General features: G+C 40.1%; 1 protein-coding gene across 4 annotated transcripts in view; it reads right to left on the reverse strand.

The window, feature by feature from the left end:
- The window catches only part of LOC115113346 (cilia- and flagella-associated protein 46), a 96,853-nt gene that overhangs the window by 12,305 nt on the left and 62,245 nt on the right, over positions 1–22,303 (reverse strand). For 3 of the 4 annotated variants that reach the window (XR_003861102.2, XM_029640883.2, XM_029640882.2), the window contains exons 45-51: positions 20,597–20,770; positions 20,181–20,278; positions 19,735–19,811; positions 17,316–17,485; positions 15,901–16,007; positions 9,893–9,978; positions 8,076–8,243 (exon numbers count right to left, since the gene is read on the reverse strand). Coding sequence is in view for 3 of the 4 variants with exons in the window: in XM_029640883.2 (XP_029496743.2) it covers positions 8,076–8,243; positions 9,893–9,978; positions 15,901–16,007; positions 17,316–17,485; positions 19,735–19,811; positions 20,181–20,278; positions 20,597–20,770 (880 nt within the window). In the remaining variant the exon portion in view is untranslated. Of the gene's footprint in view, positions 1–8,075; positions 8,244–9,892; positions 9,979–15,076; positions 15,187–15,900; positions 16,008–17,315; positions 17,486–19,734; positions 19,812–20,180; positions 20,279–20,596; positions 20,771–22,303 lie in introns of those variants that run through there. The other variant, XM_065012860.1, reaches the window with a different exon arrangement.

Consider the following 22,303-nt stretch of genomic DNA (forward strand, 5'->3'; position numbering starts at 1 on the left):
GTATACTCAGTGTATGCCAAATATTCGGTCAGACAATAATATAGTTTTGTATATGGCTAATTTATGTGCTAACAGGAACTTTGCAGCTCGCCGGCGCTTCAATACCACTCTTACAAAATAAGAGCTTCAAACATTAATTTGCAATAGTTCTCGCAGAATTCATTAGCATTAATGAAGGATCGGTTGATGATCCAAGCATACTTTGGGATGCAATTCAAGGCTTTATTAGAAGCAATGCAACTTCATTCTCTTTTAATTTATACAAGGCAAATATTAATGAAGCAAAACGATTGGAGGCAAAGTTAAATGTTTTACAACAGAGTGCAATCTGACACCTCTTCAAAATATTTACACGACATAGAATTGGTTAAGAAAGAACTGAATGTTTTATACAGACGTGCGGAATTTATTATGTACAAAGCTCGTCAGAATTATTACTTCAACAGTGCACGGCCCAGCCGGTTATTGGCTATGAAACTAAGGACCAATGAGGGCTTTGCAAATAATATTAGAGTCAAATCAACAGAGGGGATAGTCCATACAGACCAAAAGCTAATTAACAATACTTTTCGCTCTTTTTATTCTAAATTGTAGGTTAAACATGGCGATAATGATGGCACCAGTATTCTATCGCCTCATATCATTGTTAAATTTAGATGTTAAATGTTATGAAAAAATTATTGGCTCGCAGACTTGAACCTTGCATGACAAATTTAGTTCATCATGATAAAAAAAAAACTTGTTAGGCCTCTGACAACATCTGCCGTCTGCTACACATCATTGTTGCAGCTGCAGATGTGGAACTACCTGATGCTGTTCATTTCACTTCATGCCGAAAAGGCCTTTGATCACTTTGAATGGCAGTATCTCTGGACAGTACTCAAACGTATGGGCTTTGCAAATTATTTTCTAAACAATTCCTCATTGCCAGAAGTACAAGGCAAGGATGTGCTCTCAGCAGCTTGCTCTTTGCTTTATCACTAGAACCCCTGGCTCAAGCAGTCTGTCAGTCCACACATGTTCCTATCACTACTCACATCTCTGACCACCATATGCAGATGAAATATTACTATAGGTTGGAGATGTCCCTCGTTCTCTACCTGTCCTTCTCAATATCTTTAAAAACTTTAGTTCAATCTCAGGTTACACAATTAATTGGACCAAATCCACACTATTACCGCTTAATGAAGAGATACCTACATGTCCCCTGACATCCCAATAGTAAGCCATTTCAAATACCTAGGCATTGACATCTATCCGTCCTTACAGATCACTACCAATTTTAATAGTGTTCATAAACAAGTAGAGTCAGACCTACAAAGATGGTCTCAATGCACAAATTCAAACTCTTTTCAGACATGCACGTACATCATTAAGCTGAACATACTTCCTCTGATAAACTTTTACAGCTCTATGATTCCCCTTTCACAGCCACTGGGATATTGGAAGAAACTGCACCCTTTGATTTCCAAATTTATATGGAGGGGAAAGTGCCCTTGGATCAAAATGTCCACTTTATAAAGACGGAAGGGTTCTGGAGGCCAAAATCTCCCCAATCTTAAATTATATGTCTGGGTCTTTATTATGTGCCCACAATATGTGTGGTTTAACGCCAAAGTACAGGGGTTCCTCCGTTAAAAATTGCGAGCTTACACCACGGGACTTAGAGGTCATTTGTGGTTTAGTACGGTACACTGCGTCACCACTTCATTGCTCCAGACCAGCACGAAGGGGAGTTAGAGCACTGATTATGCTTTTGGGTCCAAATGGGTCTCTGACAATGAATGGGCGACATAAACCTAAATAGAAACTGATAATTGTGCACGACTTTGTATTACTTACTAAAACTGTTGTTACACCAAGGTTTTTATTATTTTATTTTGGTCTTACTGTAGTAGTGTAGCCCACTCCCGACCGGTCACGTTATACAGCGCCTGAGTGGCGCAACAGTCCAAGACACTGCATAGCAGTGCAAGCTGTGTTGCTACAGATGCTGGTTCAATACCTCCTTGACTGGGAGACCCATGAGATGATTGTAGGTTTTTGGTTTCAGAACTAAATCATTCTAAATAACAAATTGGCTTTATTTACAAGTTAGTAACAATATCTCACCCCATGTTCAAGAATGGCCTTTTTCCTCGCTCATTTTACGTTATTTGAAAACAAAATCTCCAAAATGTGATTATTTTTTAAACAATGCAATTATAGTTATTATTCATTTAGAATTATATAAAAGCCCGTTGGTTATTCTCACAGATATATTATTAACCCTGTTATTAGCAGGACAATATATATTGGTCACATTTTTTCATATGGTCTGGGAGTGCCCAGAGGTTAACTCCTTTTGGCAATCTGTGGCTTCATCAATGTCAGGCATTTTGTCTAAACCCATCCCATGTCTGGCCAATGTGCTACTGTTTAACGATGAGTCTTCACTGAACTTAACATACAGGCAGAGAAGGATTTGGCTTGCCGGCCTAACAACAGCCAAGAGAATGGTTGCCTTACAATGCCAAGCCCCACACACTCTGCCACATTAGCAATGGATTTATTTATTCATGGACATAACTCAATTTGAACTGTCAATCTCTCAACTGCATGGTGCAAAACTACAAAACTTGGCAGTATAAAATCATTACTTTATATACATGTACTTAAGTAAGCAGGTCCTGTGAGTGAGATGGGAAGGAGGGTGAAGGGATAAATGTGTAATGTCTGCTGGTGTGTGTGTGCTTGTGTTTTATAGTTTGTCTTGTCAATAAATTATAAAACCTCATGAAAAAAAAATATATTAAAAAAGTGTAATGACATTCAACAATTGTCATTAGGCCTCCACTCTTGTAGTCTGAAATAATGAATGAGTCTTGCTGACAAATGGACCTTTAAAAAAACAAAAAACAAGTAGTAAAGTTATTTATACTTAAATAAGTATTTTCTTGTCCATTATTACATTTTCGTGGTGAGTTGTGTATGCTTCAGGCTACAGTAAACATTGTCCTTCACTCAACAATTGCTGTCATTCAGGATCTATTTGTTCAAAATGCCTCAAATACATTTCTTATTCCATTGAATTGGATTATACTCAAATCAATGACGTTAGAACGAAGCAGCCCTATTGATAAATTTCCTCTGCAACGACAATGATGTTATTGCCAGAGATGCCAGAGACTTTGAGCCCAGGAGCAACAAAGAGATGAGTGACTCAAGATCTTGACGATCAGAATCTGCTTGCTGTCTAACAAACTGCTTGTCTGAAAATGTGTCCTGGACTGACAACACATGAAATTAAATTCAATATTTCACATCCAAAACTGTAAACATACAGTATGCAGTATTACGAATTTGTGACTAACCTTGAACATCCTAATCTCCCTACTGTCACATCTAAGGCAATCTAAAACAAATTTCAATGTAATTTCATGGATGGAATAACATGTATTCTTTTGGGAGAAATAAATGTAAAAACAAACTGTCATGCCCTTCCATAACCCTATAGCACAATTTGGTAAAAGTCCAAGTCCATATTATGGTAAAAACAGCTCAAATAAGCTAAGAGAAATGACAGTCAGTCAATCTGGAAAACACATGAAGGTCAGTCAATCTGGAAAATGTCAAGAACTTTTAAAGTTTCTTCAAGTGCAGTCGCAAAAACCATCAAGCACTACGGTGAAACTGGCTCTCATGAGGGCTGCCACAGGAAACGAAGACCTAGAGTTACCTCTGCTGCAGAGGATAAGTTCATTAGAGTTATCAGGCTCAGAAATTGCAGCCCAAATAAGTGCTTCACAGAGTTCAAGTAACAGACACATTTCAACATCAACTGTTCAGAGGAGACTACGTGAATCAGGCCTTCATGGTTGAATTCCTGAAAATAAACCATACTAAAAGGACACCAATAAGAAGAAGAGACTTGCTTGGGCCAAGAAACACGAGCAATGGACATTAGACCGGTGGAAATCTGTCCTTGGGTCTAATGAGTCCAAATTTGAGATTTTTGGTTCCAACCGCCGTGTCTTTGTGAGACGCAGAGTAGCTGAACGGATGATCTCCACATGTGTGGTTCCCACCGTGAAGCATGGAGGAGGAGGTGTGATGGTGTGTTGCTGGTGACACTGTCTGTGATTTATTTAGAATTTAAAAGCACACTTAACCAGCATGGCTACCACAGCATTCTGCAGCGATGCGCCAACCCATCTGGTTTAAAGGCTATTTGACCAAGAAGGAAAGTGATGGAGTGCTGCATCAGATGACCTGGCTTCCACAATCACCTAACCTCAACCCAATTGAGATGGTTTGGGATGAGTTGGACCACAGAGTGAACGAAAAGCAGTCAAGAAGTGCTCAGCATATGTGGGATCTTCTTCAAGACTGTTGGAAAATAATTCCTCATGAAGCTGGTTGAGAGAATCTGAAGTGTGCAAAGCTGTCATCAAGGAAAAGGGTGGCTACTTTGAAGAATCTCAAATATATAATATATTTGGATTTGTTTAATTCTTCTTTCGTTACAACATAGTTTTGATGTCTTCACTATTATTCTACAATGTAGAAAATAGTAAAAATAAAGAAAACCCTTGAATGTCTTGGATAGACACTGCAGCTTGCTAATAAAATATATTGATTGAACACTATCTGACACTTATTTCATTTCATCCTCAAGAATGTGAGGCTCACATTTCTCTGCGTCATTATCAGAATTACCTTCCCAGATATAAATGTAAGTTCAAGTGTCATGTGAATTTTACAACCAAATTACAAATTAATTTGGATATGCAGACCATGTTGGGAAAGAATAGAGCAGAGGTACTCAAATACTTTTTGAGAAGGTCCGGTCACACAAATTTCCTTGGCGACTAAGGTCCGGATGGATATTGTAATTTATCGGCATCGTGACAATGACTACCGCCCTGTAGCACTCACATCTGTAATGTAGTGCTTTGAAAGGCTGGTCATGGCATAGAATAATCCTGGACACCCTGGACCCACTCCAACTTGCATACCACCCCAACAGATCCACAGACGATGCAATCTCAACGGCACTCCACTCTGCCGTCTCCCACCAACAAAAGTGAGAGTGAGAAAGTTACAGACGCACACATATATTATATCCCTCCCCCCAAAATGCTAACCTCCCCTGTTATTGTAATGTTGAGAGGTTAGCATATCTTGGGGTATGATATTTGGTGCTTCTAACTCATCATTATTCACGATTCAGTCAGAACTAAACGTAACCATGGTAGGTAGTATCCACATTAATGTAGAAGTGTTTAAAAATATATAATATTCTTATTTACAATAATAGTGACTTCAAAATGCCACAGTACGTTACTTACCATTAATTTCTATTGAGCACAAAATAATCTGAAATACAACCAAAACAAACAGCAAATGCATCCAACAAGTTTGTAGAGTCACAAGCTTGATGTAATTATTGAGCGCTAGGAATATGGGACCAAATACTAAAGTTTGTACTACTTTAATACACATACAGTGCATTCGGAAAGTATACAGACCTCTTGACTTTTTCCACATTTTGTTATGTTACAGCCTTATGCTAAAAATGTTTTTTTTTTTATTTTTTTAAATACATATGATTTTTTTATTTTTATTTAAATAACGTATTTACATAATATTCAGACCCTTTGCGATGAGAATCGAAATTAAGCTCAGGTGCATCCTGTTTCCATTGATCATCCTTGAGATGTTACTACAACTTGATTGGAGTCCACCTGTTGTAAATTCATTTTATTGGACATGATTTGGAAAGGCACACAGCTATCTAAATAAGGTCCCACAGTTGACAGTGCATGTCAGATCAAAAACCAAGCCGTGAGGTCGAAGGAATTGTCCATGGAGCTCCGAGACAGGATTGTGTCGAGGCACAGATCTGGGGAAGGGTACCAAAACATGAAGGTCCCCAAGAACACTGTGGCCTCCATCATTCTTATATGGAAGAAGTTTGGAACCATCAAGACTCTTCCAAGAGCAGGCCACCCGGCCAAACTGAGTAATCGGGGGAGAAGGACCTTGAGAGGTAACAAAGAACCCAAAAGTCACTCTGACAGAGCTCCAGAGCTACTCTGTGGAGATGGGACAACCATCTCTGCAGCACTCCACCGTTCAGGCCTTTATGCTAGAGTGGCCAGACAGAAGCCACTCCTCAGTAAAAGGCACATGACAGCCCGTTTAGAGTTAGCAAAATGCACCTAAAGGACTCTCAGACCATGAGAAACAAGATTCTCGGGTCTGATAAAACCAAGTTTGAACTCTTTGGCCTCATTGCCAAGCGTCACGACTAGCGGAAACCTGGCACCATCCCTACGGTGAAGCATCGAGGTGGGCATCATGCTGTGGGGATGTTTTTCAGAGGCAGGGACTGGGAGACTAGTCAGGATCGAGATAGATGAATAGAGCAAAGTACAGAGAGATCCTAGATGAAAACCTGCTGCAGAGCGCTCAGGACCTCAGACTGGGGCGAAGGTTCACCTTCCAACAGGACAACGATCCTACGCACACAGCCACGACAATGCAGGAGTGGCTTCGGGGACAAGTCTCTGAATGTCCTTCTGTGGCCCAGCCAGAGCCCAGACTTAAACCTGATCGAACACCTCTAGAGAGACCTGAAAATAGCTGTGCAGCGATGCTCCACGTCCAACCTGACAGCACTTGAGCGGATCTGCAGAGAAGAATGAAAAAAAACTCCCCAAATACAGGTGTGCCAAGCTTGTAGCGTTACATCCAAGAAGACTCAAGGCTGTAATCGCTGCCAAAGATGCTTCAACAAAGTACTGAGTAAAGGGTCTGAATACTTATGTAAATGTAATATTTTATTTACTAAAATGTCCCACCCTTAAGTTGCTGCCATACTGTTGATTATTATTGATCCTGATATTGATACCCGCCACTTTCGCCTAATATTTATTTTTATTTGTATTAGTTATACTATTTTGACATTGATTACTGCACTTTGGGTAAAGCTTGCAAGGCATTTCACTGTACTTGTGCATGCGATAAAACTTCCACTTGACACATTGTTCACAACCCTCATTTTGGCGGAGAGAACATTTTGCCGCTTTAAAGATTATTTCCTGCAATTCTACACATTTTGCCATGTGTGTTCATATGATATCTGAGTGACTCCAACATTACAACCAAATCAAATAGGGGCCTCAGCAGAGAATCTGGCCATGATAACTACAAGCTTTAGATAGCTGGTTAGCTTAACTTACCTAGCTAAAAAAAATGGGCTTGTTGATTTCAATAATTGCTTCGATTGCATTCTTTTATTACAGTAAGTTTCACGCAACAGTAAGTTTAAAGCCCAACTGCGTTTATTAACACATTGTAGGTCTGGATCAGGACTATTATAGTCTGCCTATTGAGTATGGCGAGCATTGGAGGGTTGTAGCCATGCAAACACTGTCAAAGTCATTCCAACAGAGGTTTAAAGAGATTTAAGTGTGGGAGAGGGTGTTAATCCTGCCCGAACAAATTATGTCATGAAAACATCATTAGTATTCCAAAAAGTTTAATGAAGCTTTGCCAATTGGATAGAGGGGTAAGAATAGATTAAATGCTTGTAGAGTACAAAACCCTCTGGGCGGACTTAGATGCTAATTTGCACTTGCAAAGTTTGCAAGTTGTCTAATTTATGCATGTGTGATGAACTACCGTAAATAATGTTTTTGTTAAAGGTAGGCTAAATGACGTTGCCACGAGCAGCACCGGAGATACTGAAATGAGCAAGAGGCAACACTTCGCTTGCACACCGTCACACACAGTATCTGCGCATGTTCACAGATTTGTGTCACTCTGTTAACAGTGTGGAAGCCAGGGCACCAAAACTGCAGACAAGTTGAGCCTCGCGCTTCAATGCTCTCAGTTGTTGCAGAAATTGACTGACTATGCTGTTTACTTTCTGCATCTACGTCATATTGCTGAGTCTTCCTTTAATACTACTAGTGTGAGCATGCTAATGAAAATTTGCTGTGTTTTGAAATGAAATAGAATGAAAACTGTATTTGCAACTAAGCACTCCATTTGTGTGTGTGTGTGTGTATGTGTGTGTAACCCCTCACCTGGTTCCTCTCTCTGCAGGCGAGTGTGGAGGAGTTGCAGTGAGAAGTCACGAGATACAGAGCTCAGCCCCTCTTCTTGCAGGATTGCCAACGCTTCCAGAGGTAGTTCCATGAGCATCCAGTCAGCCAGGAGCACGACATACTCCCCAAGCTCTGCAGGAGACCCCACTGTTCACACAAACAGACACAGATTAAGGTGAGCACACACACCCGCACACAGAGTGTACAAACGTCAATACAATATGCTCAGCTTGCTGTGAAAATGTTTATATTAGTGTATATATAGTAATTTTGTTGCTTTTGATCACAAAAGCCATACAACATACTTTATTACAGAGTACAAAACATTAGAAACACCTACTCTTTTCATGACATAGACTGACCAGGTGAAACTATGTGAAAGCCATGATCACTTATTGATGTCACTTGTTAAGTCCACTACAAATCAGTGTAGATGAAGGGGAGGAGACGGGTTAAAGAAGGATTTTTAAGCCCTGAGACATTTGATTGTGTACGTGTGCTATTCAGCTGGTGAATGGGCAAGACAAAAAATGCAAGTGCCTTTGGACAGGTTATGGTAGTAGGTGCCAGGCGCATGGGTTTGAGTGTGTCAAGAACTGTAACACTGCTGGGCTTTTCACACTCAACAGTTTCCCGTGTGTATCAAGAATGGTCAACACCCAAAAGACAAGCCTTAGAATGTTTTAAGAATGTTTTAAAAATACAAACGTTGGGCTATATGTTGTGATCACAACTAACTTTGCATAAATAACTCTAAATGAAGCATATAGGAGGACCTGTTTCTTTGTTAACAGCTCAACACAGAATAGCCACGTGCGCACTCCCTCAGAAATCGCTGTGAAAATATCCTATCTATTTCATTCAGCTATGTTAAATTGCATTCTTCATACTATAAAATAATGCCATGGAATTCTAAGCAAATCTTGTCTGCTAAATAAACGAGTGTAGCCCACAGCCATATGACATAGCCAGATCAGGATCTAACATAAGGGCAAGGAGTATGCTATTCTGTTCTTCTGAAATATACAACATTTTCTTCAAATCAGGTTTCTTTAGACCTGTCTAAAATACATAATGGATTTATTGTGATTGCGTAGGGTATGGATTTATTAGACTTTTTAAAATGTAGCTGTTCCAAAAGGTCTGCATCAGTGGCATGTAGTCTATACGTGGAAACCATTTATGTTAATTACCAGTCAATTACCGTGAGACCGGCAGTTATCTGCTTGACAATCACCGGCTGACAAAATGTCATGACCGCCACAGCCCTAGGTGCAACTCAATATTAGAAAGACGATCCCAATGTTTTGTACACCCAGCGCATACTTATACATGTAATGGTGCGAGGGAAAATCCAAAGTACAAATCACCATCTGAAATGGGTCTCTTAAGCCCTGGTCCAGTTAGCTATTTGGTAAGTTATATTTTCCATTACATCCACTATAGCTGTACTGTATCTCGCACTAGAGTAAATATTTGAACATATATATTTCAGGTAGTATTGTGTTTAGGGAATTAAATTCCATTTGCCTTTTGTGTAAAAACATGCTGATGTGGCTCCACTGTACATCATTTGGTCAATAAACAAACTGGTATAACAAAAATCAAAAGAAATGGGAGATGGAGGGGGAATTAGTAAACTTAAACTAATCTAAGTAAATCCAGCTGTGGGGCTAATCACAAGCAATGAGCAGGTACAGTACAGTACATTACACATCAGCACTCTCCGGATTCTGAACATCAGTTCCCTGATCCTTACACTGTATATATCCGTTTCTGGGACAAGCAATACACACCCGCTAGACCTTTATCTAGGCCTGCTTTCTCCTCCTTGTCTTTGGGCCGGATGCACTCCGGGATGGATATGGATGGCGTCTGGTGCCTGAGTGAAATAGATAAGGACAGGGAGGATCAGCAGGGATACAGTGGAGACCTGGTCCAGACATGAGAAAATGAATGTACAAGGCCCAGAGAAGCAGGAGGAGGCGGAGAACACAGAGGAAAGTCACAGCTGACACCTAACTCGACAAATAGACAGACTGATGCATGCGGACACATACAGTTGAAGTCGGAAGTTTACATACACTTAGGTTGGAGTCGTAAAAACTTGTTTTCAACCACTCCACAAATGTCTTGTTAACAAACTATAGTTTTGGCAAGTCAGCTAGGACATCTACTTTGTGCATGACACAAGTCATTTTTCCAACAAATGTTTACAGACAGATTATTTCACTTATAATTCACTGTATCACAATTCCAGTAGGTCAGACGTTTACATACACTAAGTTGACTGTGCCTTTAAACAGCTTGGAAAATTCCATAAAATTATGTCATGGCTTTAGAAGCTTCTTCATTTGTGTTGTACCTGTGGATGTATTTCAAGGTCTAACTTCAAACTCAGTGCCTCTTTCCTTGAATTCATGGGAAAATCAAAAGAAATCAGCCAAGACCTCAGGAAAAAATTGTAGATCCCCACAACTCTGGTTCATCCTTGGGAGCAATTTCCAAACACCTGAAGGTACCACGTTCATCTGTACAAACAATAGTATGCAAGTATAAACACCATAGGACCACGCAGCCGTCATACCGCTCAGGAAGGACTGGTGCACTTTACAAAATAGATGGCATCACAAGGCAGGAAAATTATGTGGATATATTGAAGCAACATCTCAAGACATCAGTCGGGAAGTTAAATCTTGGTTGCAAATGGGTCTTCCAAATGGACAATGACCCCAAGCATACTTCCAAAGTTGTGGAAAAATGGCTTAACCTCTTCGAGATAGGGGGCGCTCTTTTAATTTTTGGATAAAAAACGTTCCCGTTTTAAACAAGATATTTTGTCATGAAAAGATGCTCGACTATGTATATAATTGACAGCTTTGGAAAGACAAAACTATGACGTTTCCAAAACTGCAAAGATATTATCTGTGAGTGCCCCAGAACTAATGCTACAGGCGAAACCAAGATGAAGTTTCATACCGGAAATGCCCCAGATGCTGTGTTCCAATGTCTCCTTATATGGCTGTGAATGCACCAGGAATGAGCCTGCACTTTCTGTCGTGTCCCCCCATTGTCTGCAGCATTGTGACGTGTTTGTAGGCATATCATTGGAAGATTGACCATAAGAGACTATATTTACCTGGTGTCCCGCCCGGTGTCCTGTGTCGAAATTATTGCGTAATCTGTAGGTCCATGCGCGTTCCATTTCTTCAGAAGAGAAAGTAAACTGCCACGATGGATTTTTATCGTCGATAGATATGTGAAAAACACCTTGAGGATTAATTCTCAACATCGTTTGCCATGTTTCTGTCGATATTATGGAGTTAATTTGGAAAAAAGTTTGCGTCTAATTACTTATTATTTTATTTTTTTCCTTACCCAAACGGAGCGATTAGTCGACACAAATAATATTTTTTGTAAAAACGGAACATTTGCTATCTAACAGAGTCTCCTCATTGAAAACATCTGAAGTTCTTCAAAGGTAAATGATTTTATTTGAATTCTTTTCTGGTTTTTGTGGAAAATGTTGCATGCTGAAATAGAGGCATAATCCTATGCTAGACTAATACTAATACTGTTACACAAATGCTTGTTTAGCTATGGTTGAGAAGCATATTTTGAAAATCTGAGATGACAGTGTTGTTAACAAAAGGCTAAGCTTGAGAGCAAATAGATTAATTTCATTTCATTTGCGATTTTCATGAATAGTTAACGCAACGTTAACTATTCATGAAAATCGCAAATGGTAATGAGCTTGAGGCTGTAGTCACGATACCGGATCTGGGATGGCTCGACGCAAGAAGTTAACAGTCTCGAGCCACAGCTTAACCAATGAGCTACAAGGAGGACTGACAGTCACGAGCGGTGCAGCAGCCTCTGCAGCAGCAGCCTCCCCCGGGTCCTAGTGCCCGCCCGGTAAGACGGTTAAAACCTGTTGGGGCTAGCCCTGAATACTGCCCCTTCTGGAGGAATTCGGCACCCATATAAACCATGATAAATTTTTGTCAAAAGTTGCTAATATATGCATATAAAAATTATTATCGAATAGGAAACACTCTAAAGCTTATAAAACCGTTTAAATTTTGTCTCTATGTAAAGCAGAAGTCTCAGGGCATGCATTCTCCCAAAGTCTCTCTTGTAATGAAAAAAGTTGCCACCACTTCAACGTCATCGTATACACACTTCCCAAGCAGTTATAACCATGGAAACAGTTTCTACGTCTTCAGCGTGAAGCCTGCTTTCGATGAGGCGTGTAACTGTGAGAATCGCGCGCTCACGAGACGTTCAGCGTGCCCAAACGTCCCGGTGATGCAAAAAAAAAGTTTCACCAATGGGAGCTGGGAAATTTCTCTCTCTTTCCCTCAGGATGGACTGAACAACGTGTGTTTCTTTGTTCGCCCTCACGATTGCTGTAGACCTTTATAACATGTTAAGGCTTAATTATAAACATAGTTTGACAAGTTTACTCGAAATATAATGTATACTTTCGACGTTTTGGTGCGCATCCACTTGAAATTTGCATACATTTCGACCGAAAAGTGTCTAGTTTGAGAACGGAAAGACACAGACTTGAAAACTGAACGCTAACTTGGTGAGTATTAACCCTTCCAGGTCTTCTGAAGGAAGAACAGCCATGGTAAGGGAATATTTATGTCTTCATTTTGGGTTTCTGTCGACTCCAAGATAGAGGAGTCAGTATGCTAAATGGGAGCGCCGACTCTCTATTATAGCCTAGTGAACGCCAAATGTAACGTTAAAAATAATTGTAACATAGCGATTGCATTTAGAAGAAGTTTATCTTGCCATACATATGTAAAACATGCATATTTAGTCAAAGTTTATGATGTGTATTCCTTGTTAGCTGACGTTATCTGCCGGAGCTATTTTATTTCTCCTGACATTGCAGTAGCATTTTTTGAACGATGCATAATTGTAAACAGAGATTTATGGATATATATTGCATATTATTGAAAAAAATGAATGTACTGTGTAACATGTTATATTACTGTCATCTGATGAAGATTTCAAAAGGTTAGTGAAATGATTTTTCTTTTAATCCTGCGTTTGTTGATTGCATATTTTTTCCTACTTGGCTAAGCTAATGAGGTATGTATGCAGTGGTGGTTGGACATAAATATGTGCTATGTTTTCGCCGTAAAACATTTTAGAAATCTGACTTGCTGGGTAGATAAATAACTTCTTTATCTTTCATTTGAGCCATTTTTCAAGCGATTCTGTGGAGGTTAAATATTTTTAGGATTATTTCTTGCGTTCCCTGCGCCACATTACAGCTCAGGGGGGATGGGGGGTGATCCCAAAGGGGATCATGTATCCCCATCACGTTAAGGACAACAAAGTCAAGGTATTGGAGTGGCCATCACAAAGCCCTGACCTCAATCCCATAGAAAATGTGTGGGCAGAACTGAAAAAGCGTGTGCGAGCAAGGATGCCTACAAACCTGACTCAGTTACACCAGCTCTGTCAGGAGGAATGGGCGAAGAATCACCCAACTTTATTGTGGGAAGCTTGTGGAAGGTTACTCGAAGTTCAACAAGTTCAACAATTTAAAGGCAATGCTACCAAATATTAATTGAGTGTATGTAAACTTCTGACCCAATGGGAATGTGATGAAAGAAATCAAATCTGAAATAAATCATTCTCTCTACTATTATTTTGACATTTCACATTCTTAAAATAAAGTGGTGATCCTAACTGACCTAAAACGTGATTTTTACTAGGATTAAATGTCAGGAATTGTGAAAAACTGAGTTTAAATATATTTGGCTAAGGTGTATGTAAACTTCCGACTTCAACTGTACATGCACAAAGAAACCATACTCCCACACAAACATACACACCAGTGGAGGCTGGTAGGAGGAGCTCCCCCGGGTTAGGGTTTGGCCGGGGAAGGTCGTTATTGTAAATAAGAATTTGTTCTTAACTGACTTGCCTAGTTAAATAAAAATTAAATAAATACCTCAAGTGCGCCGCACAAGAGACTCGCCAATAGAAATAGAACACTATGGACTCACCAGCTCCTGCTTTCTCTCGTTGTGCTATTTACAAACAAACACGTGACTGCCTCAACTGTTCTGGGGAACTATGGTAAGCTTCATAATGTAAAATCATGTGACAGGTGAAATTAAGAATGCAATCTGCTTTATCCTCAAACGCATTGCACAAGTTGACTCCAGGTATTAACTTAAAGTAGCTATAAATATAAAAATTTATTGAAAAACTTAAAATAAATTGTTTTGATGGTATTGAAAAACCATCCCGTGGCTTTTTCCAAATACCCCGGTATACGGTATACAGTTAAGCAATAAGACCCTGGGGGGGTGGGGGGTGTGGTATATGGACAATATAGTTGGACTTATTAGAGCAGTAAACCCCTAAACCTAACAACATAATTAGAGCAGTAAAAATAAATGCTTTGTCATACCTGTGGCATACGGTCTGATATACCATGGCTGTCAGCCTATCAGCATTCAGGGCTCGGACCACCCAGTTTATAATATACGATATACCGCCCCAGTATATGGACAATATACCACGGCTAAGGGCTGTTCTTACGCATGACGCAACGCAGTGCCTGGATACAGCCCTTATCTGTGGTATATTGGCCATATACCACAAACCCTGAGGTGCCTTATTGCTATTATAAACTGGTTACCAACGTAATTAGAGCAGTAAAAATAAATGCTTTGTCATACCCGTGGCATACGGTCTGATATGCCATGGCTGTCAGCCTATCAGCATTCAGGGCTCGAACCACCCAGTTTATAATATACGATATACCGCCCCAGTCTAACCATTAACCTAACCCTATCCTTAACCCTAAACCTAACCCAAATGTTTTTAAATTACATTTTTGCACTTTTTCTCCACAATTTCGTGATAACGATCTTGTCTCATTGCTGCAACTCCCCAACGGGCTCGGGAGATGCGAAGGTCGAGTCAAGCGTCCTCCGAAACATTACCTGCCAAGAAGCGCTTCTTAACACCCGCTCGCTTAAACCGGAAGCCAGCTGCACCAATGTGTCGGATGAAACACAGAATGTCCCTTGTTTTGCTATCCTTGTGAGGATTTCTGGTCCCCGCAAGGATAGTAAAACCAAACAAACACAGAGAGAGAGAGAAAAAGATCACAGGCCACACTGACACAAAGTCTCGCAATGTGAATGTCTAGCTGATACAACACATGAATAAGACAGACATGATGAACTAGACCTGGGAGGGTAAACAGAAAATAATCAACACTGACCATACCGATCATAGCATATACTAGAGAAGTTTGAAATGAAATACGTTTGCTAATATGGGTGATGTTAATGGGAGAATTGATGGCTACAACCAACAACAAGCATACAAAAAAAAACAAAAAAAGTGTTGCACTTTAATGTTGTAGTCTTATCGTTAATGCATTAATTCAGGCAATTTATTGCAATATGGCTTTTTGCCCATATCGCCCAGCTCTATGATGAACTGTAGACCAAATCAACTGCATTGGAGTTTTCCTTATTCAATCTTTCCTTATTCAAGCTCTGCCTCAAGGGCAAAAACAATGTGATTAGTTGAGTGGTTTAGCCAAGAAAAGAGGCTGGTCATGTTTAGGTACAGTAAGTTCCCAATTGGTTAAGGTTAGGGTAAGGGGTTGGGTATAGTTTAAATTCTGCAATAAATAGAACTCAGCAGCAGAATGTTTTTGACCTCCCAGTACAGCTAAGAAAACGGTATAAAATTGTTTTACCCTAAAATGACCATTGTACAATACAGGACAATATCCGGAACTGTACTGACTTACCCGAAGCATGAGAAGTCAAACTGAGAGAGGATTGGACACAAATAGTCCTCCATTTCTTGTACAATGGCTTTGAAATGAGATTCCAATTTCTCTTCTGAGTTCGATTTCTATACAGGGACAAAAAGAAAAAGCCTAGCTGACATGTAAAATCAACACTTGTCTCGAGCACTGACAACGATTACACAGACCTACATAACTTGAACAATGTTTGGACATTCAAATCCGATATCGTCAGAAAGAGAGGGAAGAGAGAAATTGAGCTCCGGGATATTGTTGTAGACTGGTTTATTGATGAGGCCAGTCGATCATTTTAACAGAGAAAAAGGGGTTGTAGAGTGTTTGTGGAGGGGTAATAGAGCAGGGCCACTAACATTTTCAGTTGATGGCACCAGGTCATGATTTGGTCGCACGATAATGTTGTTGAGGTGTCATGCAATGTATATATTTTTTGCAATCATCTCATAAAGTAAGTCAGTGCTACCTAGATGGTATGTTTCAAGAAATAAGTTGAATTTAACATGTCCAAGCAGGAATGCATGATCAAGATATTTTTGTGTGCAATCTGAAAAAGTGATTGTCATGAATTTTAGGTTGACAATTAGGCTATTGTTGCTATATTTTAATCTCAAAATAGGGCTCCAGATTCCTTTTGTTCAGTAGAGATTCATTTGGTTAATCATTTTTGTGTACCAATATCATAATTCATTTGGGGCTAATTCACCATTGTGTAATTCATAAAACAGTACATGTAATGTATTAAAAAAAGCAACAAAAAAAGCTAAAGTTTTCAAAGAAAAGAGAAACCTGCAAACCTCTCTTGCTCGTGTCACTGATTAAAGCTCAAAGCTCTGACGAAGGCCAAGAGGCCGACACAAAAGCTTTAATAAATTGTATGATGCGGGTTTCTCTTTTCATTGCAGTAATCATACTATTCCCACGCACCTGTTTCTAGATACAGTAACTCAGCTTTTTTGTATTAAGCATACTAGTCAATGAAATCACTGAAAATGGCAGATGCACACTTCCCGCGCTCCATATTTCTCAAACACATATAGACGGTTAAAAGAGGTGCTAATACAGTCAATATTGAGAGATGAGAAATAAACGTAATACCTACAGGAAGCTGAGACCCTCCTCTCTCACAGTCATAACAGTATGTGTGTTCAAACCATTCATTCCCTGCGATTGCATTTTGAATGTTGTTACAAAATCCAAAAGCACATCTGAGTTATCTTGTTTGAGCTACTGTTCGACCCAATCACGCCCCCCAAATATGTTTTGACTGAAGTGACCAGCAAGAACTTGCAGGTCGCATTGATGCGACCAATTAAAAATGTTACTTGCACAGCCAAGTCAAAGGGTCGCAAAGGATCGTAGTGGGTTCATAAAGGGGTTGTAGAGGGTTCGTGACCTACTAGGTGAACGTGACGCTCGCTCCCCGCCCTGCCCTCATTGCCAAGCCAATGCGCCTCTTTCAAGAAGTTGTGTTTGGTCTCGCGTTTGAAGGCTTGTGTTCTGTCCCGGAGATCAAGCAGGGCCCTGGGCTGGACAGCAACCTTGGCGACCCTGGTACAGACCAGCATACCTGCAACAAAAGAACAGCACAGCCCCTGTAACTGGTTCCCCCGAGCCCACATCCTCCTCTGCTCAGTACCTCCCATCTCTCTTTCCTTCTCCCTTCCATGCCTCTCCTTCCCTCTCTCTCTCTCTCTCTCTCTCTCTCTCTCATTACACATTTTGAAAGATAGAACTCCATGACTTTTCAATGAGTTTTCCATGACTTTTAACCAAATTTCCATGACCAACAATTGGCAGCGTCTCAATGTACGTATAAAAAAGTAGGCATAATGTGGTATCGACACAATGGGTGGTACCATCTTCTGTCATTGAGCAAGGCACTTAACCCCCCATAAAGTAGAATACCTGTTAGGCAACTGTATAAAACATGTGGTCAACCCTCAGTCGGGAGAGCTACTGGTTGTGCAAGCTTTTGATCAGGCCCTGCTCAAACACATCAGAGCTAGTTTATCAAGGTCCAGTTGACCAGCTCATTTTTAAAATGTAGTTTGTTAGAAGGGGACTGGAATGAAAGCCTGCGCACCCATTAGCTCTCCTGGAAGATGGTTGACCACCTTTGATGTAAAACATTGCAACAATACAATCAAATATGTTTAATGCCTTTTTAAATAATGTGCTCATTCAATATATCAAAGATCAAATGGCTATGGTAAGCTACAAATCTTTTTATTCTGATAAAGCAGGCACACACATTATCTTCAGGAAATAAACCTGTTATAGTTTAGTCATATTTATCTTAGCCTATAGCCTGATGAAGACATATTGGCTGCCAAAACATTGTTATTACATTTTTGCATCTGAGCTCCTTGCCTTTTCTTTTTCAAATATTTATCTTAGCTACTTTAGAAGTACTTACTTTGCAGGCTGACTAGCATCTATTGAGTTGCAATGTCCAATACATTGGATGCCCAATAAACCAGATAATCCAAAAGAAAGGCTAGAATCTAATATTTTTACCTAAAATGAATGTTCACGATTCCCATTTTATTATTTTGATTCACATGATTCGATTCGCCACAATTGAACTGAATCCCAACTAATACAATGGTGAAGTGAATAATTTGTTTCATCAAAAATAATCATTTAAAATAATCATATGAATCTTTCAAAAAATGTAATCAATTTTGTATGGACTTATTCGCAAATGTTGGTGGAATGTTTTTTGGGACATGATGAAAACATTAATACATGCTATCAATCGCTAAACAATTAACTAGAGGGTACAAGTTTTGTTTTGAATTGCTGCCTAGCTAGTCAGCTAGGCCTACCTACATTTACATTACATTTAAGTCATTTAGCAGACGCTCTTATCCAGAGCGACTTACAAATTGGTGCATTCACCTTATGACATCCAGTGGAACAGCCACTTTACAATAGTGCATCTAAATCTTTTAAGGGGGGCTGCTGCATGTCCGACTGTCTCCTTGAGCAATGACCCACTCGTCTCACACGGCGCAGGTGATGCTCGAAAAACTGTGTTGTTCCGATCCTGGATGATATGTTGATTTTTATTTGATCGATAAAATATTTAAAAACTGTGCCTAAATAAATTGAATTAACAGAAATTATGAAGTGAATTACTTTTCCAGGCTTGGAAAACACTATTTTAAAATTCCATGACTTTTCCAGGATTTTCAAGACCGTACGAACCCTGTCTCTCCATCCCTTCCCCTCTCTCATCCCTTCTTTGTGATGAAGGTATTTGATCTCATTCTCCCGAAACAAGCCCAGATGCTAGCCTGTGCCTTTTTCGAACAGCAGAGTCTACCGAAAGGTCATTTGAGGAGGTAATATGTAAACGTTACTTAGTTTTTTTGGAATTCGAACATCAACTATTCCCATGCTTGGCTAGCAGCTGCAGACGAAAGGTGAAAGGTGTCCAGGTATCTTACTATTCAGTGTTCATCTTTGCATGTGTCCGTCTAAATTAGCTCTCAACTTTTCATTGGCACTGTTGTTAGGGAGAGACCCGGCGTACTAAATGTTACGCTGGAATGATTTTTCTTTATAGTTTAATTCTGAATGCTGATAACACTTAAGTGTATTGCTGCAGTATATCAATGGAATACTTGCCTAGTCTTAAAAAAACGAATTGCATATCATAGCAATGAAAATCCCACCCACACACAAAAATAAATAATAAACCTTTAAAAGTTTGGCATCCATCTTCTTATTCCATAAATGCAAGCGTGCTACTGGATACCACCTACTGAACATGTACTACATGAAAATATCCCAAAGGTTGAGAAGCCTCACCAGAAACCTGCATGGCCTTCCCTCTCTGACTCTCTGTAAGTTTGCTCCTCTCATAGAAAGCTCCATAGAGAGTTGACCTAAAAAAGAACACACATTTCACCTATTTGCCATGCAAACTGTGTCACGACAGAACTTTATATGTATGTTTGGCATTCACAGTAAAGTATGTTTGGCATTTACAGTAAAGTATGTTAAATGGTATAGCAGGAGCCCGACTGTGCTGATTCTACAGAGGACATAGGATGAGACTCTCCCTCGTGTGGTGTCATCAAATATTACACCCAGCTCCAGAAAATGTGTGTTAACTAACCCAATGTGAAATGTGACCACGCGGTCATAAAATGTCAGACTGTGAGCCAGTGTAACAGATGGGGCCAGAGGAGACTCATGGGCTTGTGTGTGTCTGACATACGGTAGACAGACTAAATGCCCGCGTTGACATGTACCTGTCTTGTGTGTGCTGAAGCAGCAGGATCTTCAGGTTAGAGGGCAGCTCTCCCAGAAGACTCAGGTGACTTGGGTTGATGGTCAGGTGGCTGTAGGTCTGGGCACAGATTTGTGACATGTTGATCCATTTTTTACCCATTTATACTGTGCACATTATTTATGTTGATACATAATTGAAATGGCAACTGCAAATAAATACTCTTTATGAAAAGCTTGTATTGAACACTCTCTAAAGGGCAATTAGCCAGCTAAGAAAGATAGATGCACCACAGATGGCGTTCAATGTGTGAAACAAAACAAGGCATATTTAATCTATTTCAATACATTCATGGGGAACCAGTAATGGGAGCTCAAGTGAATCTCTATGATGCCTAGAAAACATCTGTTGTATTGAGGGTGTTTTGTGGGACAGTACCTTGGAGAGGCCATTGAGTGAGTCCTCCACTCCCTTCAGCAGACTAGTGGGGGTCTCCACCTGTGAAGGGAGCAGGTTGCTGTGTAGGTTGAGTAGCGCAGAGAGCTGGGACACACGAGTGTCAGTGCAAGCAGATCTTAGAATGTCAGCCATCATAGCTGTGCAGGAGCAGCTCTGGGAATAGAGATTAACAGAGATTAGCAAAAGCACACTATCTAATTTAAGGAGAGTAGGGACACTAACATACAAACATTTAGACTGTGACACAAAATCTTACAGTGACCAAGACAGCCTCTAACTACGCACACTTGCATAGCAGACATGCAGACATACACATGCATGTACATATATACACAAACACCCCTCCCTACACACATACAGTTAAGGTCGGAAGTTTACATACCCCTTAGCCAAATACATTTAAACTTCGTTTTTCACAATTCCTGACATTTAATCCGAGTAAAAATTCCCTGTCTTGGGTTAGTTAGGATCACCACTTTATTTAAAAAATGTAAAATGTCAAAATAATAGTAGAGAGAATGATTTATTTCAGATTTGATTTGCTTTCATCACATTCCCAGTGGGTCAGAAGTTTACATACACTTAATTAGTATTTGGTAGCATTGCCATTAAATTGTTGAGCTTGGGTCAAACGTTTCGAGTAGCCTTCCACAAGCTTCCCACAATAAAGTTGGGTGAATTTTGGCCCATTCCTCCTGACAGAGCTGGTATAACTGAGTCAGGTTTGAAGGCCTCCTTATTCGCACACGCTTTTCCAGTTCTGCCCACAAATTTTCTATAGGATTGAGGTCAGGGCTTTGTGATGGCCACTCCAATACCTTGACTTTGTTGTCCTTAAGCCATTTTGCCACAACTTTGGAAGTATGCTTGGGGTTATTGTCCATTTGGAAGACCCATTTGCGACCAAGCTTTAACATCCTGACTGATGTCTTGAGATGTTGCTTCAATATATCCACATAATTTTCGTGCCTCGTGATGCCATCTATTTTGTAAAGTGCACCAGTCCTTCCTGCAGCACAGCACACCCACAATATGATGCTGCCACCCGCGTGCTTCATGGTTGGGATGGTATTCTTCGGCTTGCAAGCATCCCCCTTTGTCCTCCAAACCTAACGATGGTCATTATGGCCAAACAGTTCTATTTTTGTTTCATCAGACCAGAGGACATTTCTCCAAAAAGTACGGTCGTTGTCCCCATGTGCATTTGCAAACCATAGTCTGGCTTTTTTATGGCGGTTTTAGATCAGTGGCTTCTTCCATGCTGAGCGGCCTTTCAGGTTATGTTGATATAGGACTCGATTTACTTTGGATATAGATACTTTTGTACCCGTTTCCTCTAGCATCTTCACAAGGTCCTTTGCTGTTGTTCTGGGATTGATTTGCACTTTTCGCACCAAAGTACATTCATCTCTAGGAGACAGAACGCGTCTCCTTCCTGAGCGGTATGACGGCTGCGTGGTCCCATGGTGTTTATACTTGCGAACTATTGTTTGTACAGATGAACGTGGTACCTTCAGGCGTTTGGAAATTGCTCCCAAGGACGAACCAGATTTGTGGAGGTCTACAATTGTTTTTCTGAGGTCTTGGCTGATTTCTTTTGATTTTCCCATGATGTCAAGCAAAGAGGCACTGAGTTTGAAGGTCGGCATTGAAATACATCCACAGGTACACCTCCAATTGACTCAA

Source organism: Oncorhynchus nerka, linkage group LG28 (assembly GCF_034236695.1).
Source record: "Oncorhynchus nerka isolate Pitt River linkage group LG28, Oner_Uvic_2.0, whole genome shotgun sequence".
Lineage (NCBI taxonomy): Eukaryota > Metazoa > Chordata > Actinopteri > Salmoniformes > Salmonidae > Oncorhynchus > Oncorhynchus nerka.